Source organism: Miscanthus floridulus, chromosome 9, assembly GCF_019320115.1.
Source record: "Miscanthus floridulus cultivar M001 chromosome 9, ASM1932011v1, whole genome shotgun sequence".
Lineage (NCBI taxonomy): Eukaryota > Viridiplantae > Streptophyta > Magnoliopsida > Poales > Poaceae > Miscanthus > Miscanthus floridulus.
Window position 1 is genome coordinate 89,773,548 of NC_089588.1, and position 8,520 is coordinate 89,782,067.

Consider the following 8,520-nt stretch of genomic DNA (forward strand, 5'->3'; position numbering starts at 1 on the left):
ATATTCAAATAATTGATTTGATGGAAGAGGATGAGAAAGATTATTGGATGGTTGAATCTGTCTTATTCGATGGCAAAAAAAATTGAAGTCTACCATCTGGAACAAGTTATATGCTGTCTTTAAATTATCATCTAAACCTCCAAGGTCTACTTCATTAAGCGACCCCATCCAAATAAGCTTAGCAGTGCATACCACCGCCATCTATGAGCAAGTTAAGATTGCAAGTTTCTTGCCTGTTGTCACCCCTGCTAGAGGAACTGGCCTGTCCCGTTTCTTCACAGTGAAATGAACCTGAAAGTTTTGAAATCAAATGTTGTATATAAGAGACAAATAGGACTCTGATACTAAAAAGTAAAGGAATCAAGCATACGAGCAGCAATATTTATTCTTATGAGGACTTATAAAATTGTCTAAGTATACACACCGTCAATCACCAATTTAGGACGTCTCTGTAAACTATATTCTTGGTGCTCTTTGCTGTAGCATCCAAGTCATCTTTTGGCTTTGCCAAAATTCTTGTTGTTGATCTTGACACCCCCCTTGATAAACCAACATAAAGCTGTCCATGCGAAAATACCGGTTCTGGAAGGTAGATCCCAACATTAGGGATGGTCTGTCCCTGTGACTTGTTGATGGTCATGGCAAAACTTAACCTCACTGGGAATTGCTTTCTCTTAAACTTAAAAGGCAGAGAAATATCATCCGAGGGAGACAATGGTAGCCTTGGTATGAAAACTCTTTTCCCCACATGCTGTCCACCAACAATCTCAGCATCAATTGCGTTGTCTGTCAATGCTCTGACCATAAGCCTTGTACCATTGCACAACCCATTGTTAGGATCAAGATTGCGGAGAAGAATCACAGGACAGTTGATTTTTAGCTTCAGCTCATGCGGGGGGAGGCCATTTGGAGTTATTGAGTTCAAAAAATCAATAGGGAAGTGATTCTGAGGATCGTCAACAATAGTGTCAAAGCTGTGGTAAACCTTTTCCTCACCTGGAAACCGTCCAATCATCATTGCGTTCAACCTATCAACATGTTCATTTTTGGTCAATAGAATGGCCCGTCTGCTCATATAGGCGGCTGATGTTGCATGCCCTTCAAGTGACGGGAACACAGAGGAAATGAGTCTGTTGACTGCGACATCCGTGTCAGTATATACAATCACAATGTCATCAGGGAGTCAAACATAATCATCTCCAATCGTTTCCTCGGTTCCATTTCCAATTCGTAGTAGGTACTTAGAGAACCAAGGGTCTGATTGTGCTCTCATGTTTTGTGACAATCATATCTTCCTTATTTTATCCCACAAATAGGATCTTTGCAAGGTAGCATCAGTTACCTGTGCCCTTGTCCCACGTGGCACCACAGGAAGGACCTGTCTAAAGTCTCCACCAAATACCATGACCTTTCCTCCAAATGGCAAAGCACATTCCATGATATCCTGTAGGGACCTATCTAGTGTCTCGACGCACTGATGCTTGGTCATGGCAACTTCATCCCAAATAATTAAAGACACCCTACGAAGCAATTCTACAGTGCCACTTTGCTTTGTAAAGTTGCACATGGTGTTGTCCCCAATTTTAATTGGAATTTTAAACCTAGAGTGTGCAGTGCGTCCTTCGGGCAATATTGATGCTGCTATACCAGATGTGGCAGTTGTGATGGTTATTAATCCTTTGGAGCGAACTCTAGCAAGCAAGGCCTTGTATAGGAACATCTTTCCTGTGCCTCTCGGACAATCAACAAAAAAAACTTGGCTCTTTTTGGCAAAGACTTGCTGAATGATTTCATCAAACCCTGCTCTCTGCTCCTTGTTAAGAGAATCAAAAATATCTAGGTGTTCTTGGTCAATAGAGACATTCTGCTCCTCTCTAACCTCTTTCATCATGTCAATGGAGGTTGGACCCATATCGCAAATAGGTGGTAGACCAAAATCTCTGATATCTTTGCCCATCGAGTGAAGCATATCCTGTATGTCCCTGAGCACCATTTGCTCCACTGTTGACGTGTTGGTATTGTCCCGGCTAAAGTCTTCACCTAACGCACCCTTATGCTTGTCCCATAATCCACGTATGTTAGTGGCCTCACCGAACACAAGAATGGTAGCAAACAACCTCCGCAAGGCACACGACATCTGGAAAGTGGTGGCCTCAGCCAAGCAGTGATCAATTGATCTATCTGTCTCGATAAGCCCTCTTTTCTCACATGCCTCCCTAAAAGTAGAGTATGTTACACCAGCCACTGTTCTCAAATCCTCAAATGATGTTGCACCTCTCACATGATTTAGTAGTACTCTTAGGAAGTATCTCTCACCTTCAGCAGGGTTAGCATAGACAATCCGCCCTATCTGTGCTGACGCTTGTTTTCTTCCTTGCCACACTTTTTTTCCCTGCGATCCATCGGTAGTGTTCCGGAAATTCTCTATATAATATTTTCCTTGCTGCCCTTTCTTCATGGTTTTTACTAAAATATTCCATGAGTGTTGTCTTGTTAGAACCCGGGCGACTCACAACATCCTCCAGGTTTTCATCATCTTTATATGTCACAGACTGCATATTTGGCAAATGTAGCTGGAGCTGCAATACTGAAGGATAAACTCAAAACATCGGGAATCCGAATATCCTGTGCATAGCTTCTGGTGGAGATATGTACCTAGCATTCCTATATTGCTTTATCTCATTGATGACCCCATCATCTCTATCATCTTGGTCTGCATTTACTGAGAATGATGCTTGGTCGTGGCCTTTATATACGTACTTAAACAAATACTTCACTGCTTTAATGCTTGAGCATGCCTCAACATTTATGTGACAGTTGTATCTAAACAGCAGATCGGGGTTATATGGCACAACCCACCTATTATCTAACTCTGCTCTCCTGATCCTAACTCGACGTCCGTCATCTCTTCTTCGGTAGGTTGGATATGAGTCCTTTCCTTGTTGGGTTGCCTCACAGAACTGTCTAGGGTACTGAAAGCGACACTCTCCATTCACCATGCATGCACAATATTTGTTTAGCACCCCACATGGGCCATGTAGCATATGGCGAATAACCAGATCATGCAACTCTGGATATTTATCCTTGTCTGGTATCTCAGCTGAAACAACTCGATCATATGCATCTGGGGTTGTCAACTTACTCCCTGATTTCATGATCAACAAGAAATGCTCATGTGGCAGACCCCTTTTTTGGAACTCGGTAACATGAACATATGCAGCAACTTCACCAAAGTACTTCCTCTTGATTAGGAGTTCTTTTAGGTCCCGCAACTTTGCCCTATATACTCTTGCAACCAGTTCTGGCCTATCTTCTGGATCCTGCCCCGGTTCAAGATTGCTTGTTATCTCTTCCCAGTACAGATTGCATGTCATGGTGATGAAGTAATTAGGCTTGCCAAAACGTTGCACAATAGCCATTGCATTAAGGAATCTTTGCTGCATGTCTCGATCACATCCAGGGAATGATCTTGGCAGCACAATTCTCTTGCCAACCTTAGAACCATGCATCTCTCCCACAGATATAACATCAACCGGTCCCTATAATCTATTTAAGCACTTAATTTTAGCTTTATGTAGTAACAAGCATGCAAAGATCGTAAAAAACAATTACAAACAATAGATTATGAGTGTTTACCTGGTATAGCTCGGCTCGTATTAGTTTTTGGTTATCAGGATTAGAGTACCAATCTAGCCTCATAGACTCAATCTTTATATACATATCCACAGCCCACTGTTGGAAAAGATGTCCTCTGAATAATAAAATATTAAAAATTCCCCTTCTGACTTGCAACTTGAAGCAGTAGTATTCTCGTGCCGTTACATATTTTGCAGATTGTGCTGCATCAGCAACTCCACCTAGGACGTCACCTTCTTGTACTTCATTGTCGCCATCTTCCACTAGATTCTCATTATTATTATCAGCTGGGAAATAGATAAAATATTAGAACATTTTATAATATGGTACTATAGCATCAAATCATTAGTATAGCAGTAAGTATTATAGGAAAAAATATTATTACTAAGAGATAATACCATGATTACCACCAGACGTCCCTTCATCTCTACTCTCTGGCCATTGATTATTTGTAGAAGCCACGGTTGCAGATGGTGGAGTGAATGGACTCCCACTATACGGCATATATTTGTTCCATCCTGTCTCCCCTCGTGGGTTATATACAGGATAAGCTAAGGCGTCATAACAACCATGCCATGCCCGGATATACTGCGGACAATGATCAGTCTTTCCATATACAACCACGCTTCTATCAAAACATCTTTGTGGATGGTTCCCATCCATCCAAATAGCAGCAACTTGGGATGCAGTTGGGGCATTGTACCTTCTTTGGTCAGGCGTGATATTTGTATTGAGTTCAATTCGGTACTCATCCAAGTTTGGAAAATCCCCATTTCTCCTAAAAGTCTGAACATATGGGTTATCTTGCAAGATTGCTAGGATAGTCCAAATGATGTTAATATCAAGATCAGGGGACCTTTTGACTCTATGTGATAAGGCCTCATCTTCTCTATCATAAAAGTAGAGCTGCAAATGCCGAGCACCGCGGCCACCTGGCACTAGGTGGTCAAGACGGTGGTACAGCCCACCATGAACTCGAAATGTATAAACACCGGTCCCTACTAGACTTTTATATCTGTCATCAGTGGTAACCCCTAGACTTGCAAAGGAGAAATGTGAGTTGATATCACGTATATGTTTCCTGAAATATTTTGCATCATCGTGCACTTGAATTGTGAACAACCTTTTGAGCTCTGCAGGAACATCTGGTATATGTATCTGTACTTTTCCTTTTCTACAACAAAACCCGGGTGTCTCACCCTGAAACCTCATCGCACCACAATAACTGCAGTCAGGGACCTTTCTCAATTTATGTCATTCTGGCAGGTTCTGGTAGATGTAATCATATGGATCATCATGTGTCACACTGTTTGTAGCTGGACCCTCTGGAAGCATGCGATATGACTCATAATCATGACCTGTGTAGACATTGCAGTAATTATTTTCATTTAATATATAAACATGCCAAAGTGAAGCTAGACTTGTAACCAGGCATATATATTGTTGTCACAGTACCTTGCGCATGTTGGTGAATGACTCCATCATCGTATAAGTTTTCATTCTACAATCCATGGCCGGCGTCTATGGCATCTTCATCACCGTCCCAACCATCATGCGTTGGTTCAAATAGTTCACGGTCAAATTCTTCTTCATTGTGTAGTTTAGGTAAATGAAGTTCTGCAAATATTTTAAAAATAAGTATGCTAACATATATTTAAATTATATTTTATTGAAAAAAGCATGACGTTGTTGTGCTCGCTTGACTCACCGGAAGTAGGCAATGGGCCAGGAGGGGCCGTACATGTGCCTCTAGCTCATGGAACGTAATTATCATTTTGGTGTAGCCACTCTATGGGATCTGCTAACTCGTCATCTTCCAATATAGTTGGTAAGCCAGTTCCAAAAGCTGCACCTTGACATAGCAGGGACAACAGTTAATGATGCATCAGTTGGTTGAGAAAATGCACAATTTGAACAGTTATTATATCTCACCAGCTGGTGAAGACGCCGGCAATGTTTGGGACACAACAGAGGTGGGGCTATTATTTTGCATTGCAGCTTTCCTCCGTGCTCGGTATTCATGTTGTTTCCTATTAGCTTCCTCCCTTCGTTGATCGGTCATTCCAGCTCTTCGTTTGCGTGCACGTGCATTCCTTGCTTCCCTCCTAGCATCGGCACTGTCCATAGGTCTCGTCTCTAGAGACAAAGGCACATGTTAAAGTCAATATATATAGATGGGGTGTGTAGACATAAAAAGTGTGTTTCCTTTACAAAATAACCATCACTTATACCTAGGTCACTGTCGCTTATGTCCACAGACAGCGTACTGACTCTTGTGTTTGCCGTGCCTACGCCAACATCTCTACTATTTGTTTCCATATCTCTGTTGGAAAATATATTTGGCGTGTTTTCATTCTATGGGTCGGCAGTTTCGTCAAGTCCTATGATTGGGTGGCACAAAATGGTTGACCTCTACTTAATCAAAACAGGTTATGGTGTAATAATAAGTGTCCAAAAATAGAAAGAGATTAAATACCTATGGACGATGCTGAAGTTAACGGCACCGTCTCACGCAAAGCTGCGGAAGTGCTACTATTCTGGGTTGCATGTTTCTTCCGTTCTCGGTACTCACGTTGTTTCTAATTGATCTCATCCCTTTGTTCCATGGACATATCAGCTCAACGTTTCCGTTGCTGCATATTCCTTTGCTCCCTCCTCCGCGATTCCTCATCTAAAAATATGAAAACATCCTTCTAGTAAATAGTGAAAAATATGAAAAGGTTTGCATACGAAAATATTTTAAGCATACCTATGACATTGGTGATATCACCTAGTGGTTCGCGTGTATATGTCGGCGTAATCATTTGGCTGACGTTGGTGATATCACTTAGTGGTTCACGTGTATATGTCGGCGTAATCATTTGGCTTTGCGCTCCGCGCGTATCTCTCGGCGTAGACATTTTGCTCTGACCGTCACGTGGATCTCCCGGTGTAGACATCGCCTCTTCCCTATGTACACAATTATTATTATCTCCACTTAAATTAACATTAACATGGACACAGAATTACCTTGAACTCTTATGTGTGGTAGCTACGATGGTGTACCCAGGCGTGTAGTATAGGTGATCTCCAGGTCGTTTTAGCAGCGAAACCAATCACCACCGAGCATCCAGAACCTGGAGACAAGCAGGATTAGGTACAACCTCTGGCGACAAGCAGGATTAGGTGTTGTCAACCAGAAGCTACAATGTTAAGGATAAAATGTCACATATAGGTATAGCAATCATTCGATGTTACGATTCATTAGATTTGGGAGGCTCAGTCACACCAAACAAACACAATAGTCATGAGATGACATGATAGTGCAGATAAACATATTGGAGCTATAGCTTTAGCTTCCCAGTGTACACCCATGAAACAAAATCACATTTTCACAATGGCTTGGCTTCACAGGTGCATCAAGTTTTAAGCTTTGAAACTATGTAGTGCCAAAGTTTAAGCAAAGCATTAATCAATTCATTGTCACTGGCTCTAGATTTGAAGAAAGGCAAGGCAAACCTAAGCCCAGGCATTCAGGCATTCAAATAAACCCTAGCCTTCACGGAAATAAAAAAAAGGAAGGCAAGGCAAACCTTCAAGTGCGTGAGGTCTCAGGCTTTGTCCGTGGAGGTGGGGGCACTGGCCACGCGCATGATCTCCGTGGAGCTTTCGGAGTCGACGTCGCGGACGGCACTCGATGTAGATCACGATGGAGGGACGTGTCGCCGCCGCTGATCGTATGTCGTGGAATTGCCGTTGCTGGTTGCCGTGATCAGGATCCCAGTCGTCCTCCGTTGTGGACGGAAATAAAAAAAAGGAAGGCAAGGCAAACCTTCAAGTGCGTGAGGTCTCAGGCTTTGTCTGTGGAGGTGGGAGCACTGGCCACGCGCATGATCTCCGTGGAGCTTTCAGAGTCGACGTCGCGGACGACACTTGATGTAGATGATGATGGAGGGACGTGTCACCACCGCTGATCGTACGTCGCGGAATCGCCGTTGCTGGTTGCCGTGATCAGGATCCCGGTCGTCCTCCGTCATGGACGGAAATAAAAAAAGGAAGGCAAGGCAAACCTTCAAGTGTGTGAGGTCTCAGGCTTTGTCCGTGGAGGTGGGGGCACTGGCCACGCGCATGATCTCCGTGGAGCTTTCGGAGTCGACGTTGCGGTCGGCACTCGATGTAGATCACGATGGAGGGACGTGTCGCCGCCGCTGATCGTACGTCGCGGAATCGCCGTTGCTAGTTGCCATGATCAGGATCCCGGTCGTCCTCTGTCGTGGACTGCTAGCACGGGCACGTCGCGGAATCGCCGTTGCTGGTTGCCGTGACGGACGGGCGGGCGTCGGGCTTCCTTTTTTTTCGTCGATGACGGATGGGCGGGCGTCGGGCATGCTCGCACGGAAGGGAATTTTTGTTTTCTTTTTTTCGTCGATACGGATGGCGTTTGTTTCCTTTTATACGGACGAGAGCGTTGAAGCCTCCGTGATGAGTCTCAAGTTTTCAATTATAGTAGAGATACTAATGAATGATAATAATAAAGAGGTATCTTCGCGAGATGGAATAATCAAGCCAGGGAAAAAGTGGTTATTCATTTACGTCAGAAGAATATATCTATCCATGATGACTAGGGCTCGAAGCATAACGGAATTTCTAGTGGAGTGTAATAAGCAACGGAATATATACATACGATGCAATTGATATATAACGCAGAGCACAGAGCCCGTTGCACTTGTAGGGAGAGATCAGAAACTGGGCCTTCTCCATAGAGAAAAGAGCAAAACATATGCTGCTCGGCAGTTATCAAAATGACTGTAGATGGCATAAATGTCAACCGAGCAATAAATTCTGCTCTGAGCTCTCGGCCTCGGATAGCCTATAATCTATAACGTCGAGCGCAGAGCCCGTGCA

At 43.4% G+C, this 8,520-nt stretch overlaps 1 protein-coding gene and 1 pseudogene across 1 annotated transcript; both read right to left on the bottom strand.

The window, feature by feature from the left end:
* Nucleotides 1-201: 201 nt before the first annotated feature.
* On the bottom strand, nt 202-4,848 carry LOC136480264 (uncharacterized). Its single transcript, XM_066477858.1, has 8 exons — nt 4,035-4,848; nt 3,823-3,923; nt 3,637-3,732; nt 3,057-3,539; nt 2,514-2,579; nt 1,343-2,392; nt 578-946; nt 202-291 (listed from the first exon to the last, which is right to left on the bottom strand). The coding sequence occupies exons 1-8, from the start codon at nt 4,846-4,848 to the stop codon at nt 202-204; spliced, it is 3,069 nt and encodes a 1,022-aa protein (XP_066333955.1).
* Nucleotides 4,849-4,890: 42 nt separating this feature from the next.
* On the bottom strand, nt 4,891-6,575 carry LOC136480265 (uncharacterized; annotated as a pseudogene).
* Nucleotides 6,576-8,520: the final 1,945 nt, after the last annotated feature.

Coding starts and splice junctions, on each gene's coding strand:
- LOC136480264 (XM_066477858.1), bottom strand. CDS start 4,848: ATGAGGTTTCAGGGTGAGACACCCGGGTTTTGTTGTAGAAAAGGAAAA. Junction 3,924..4,034: donor GACGTCTGGTGGTAATCATG/GTATTATCTCTT, acceptor TCTATTTCCCAG/CTGATAATAATAATGAGAAT. Junction 3,733..3,822: donor CAGCACAATCTGCAAAATAT/GTAACGGCACGA, acceptor CTTTTCCAACAG/TGGGCTGTGGATATGTATAT.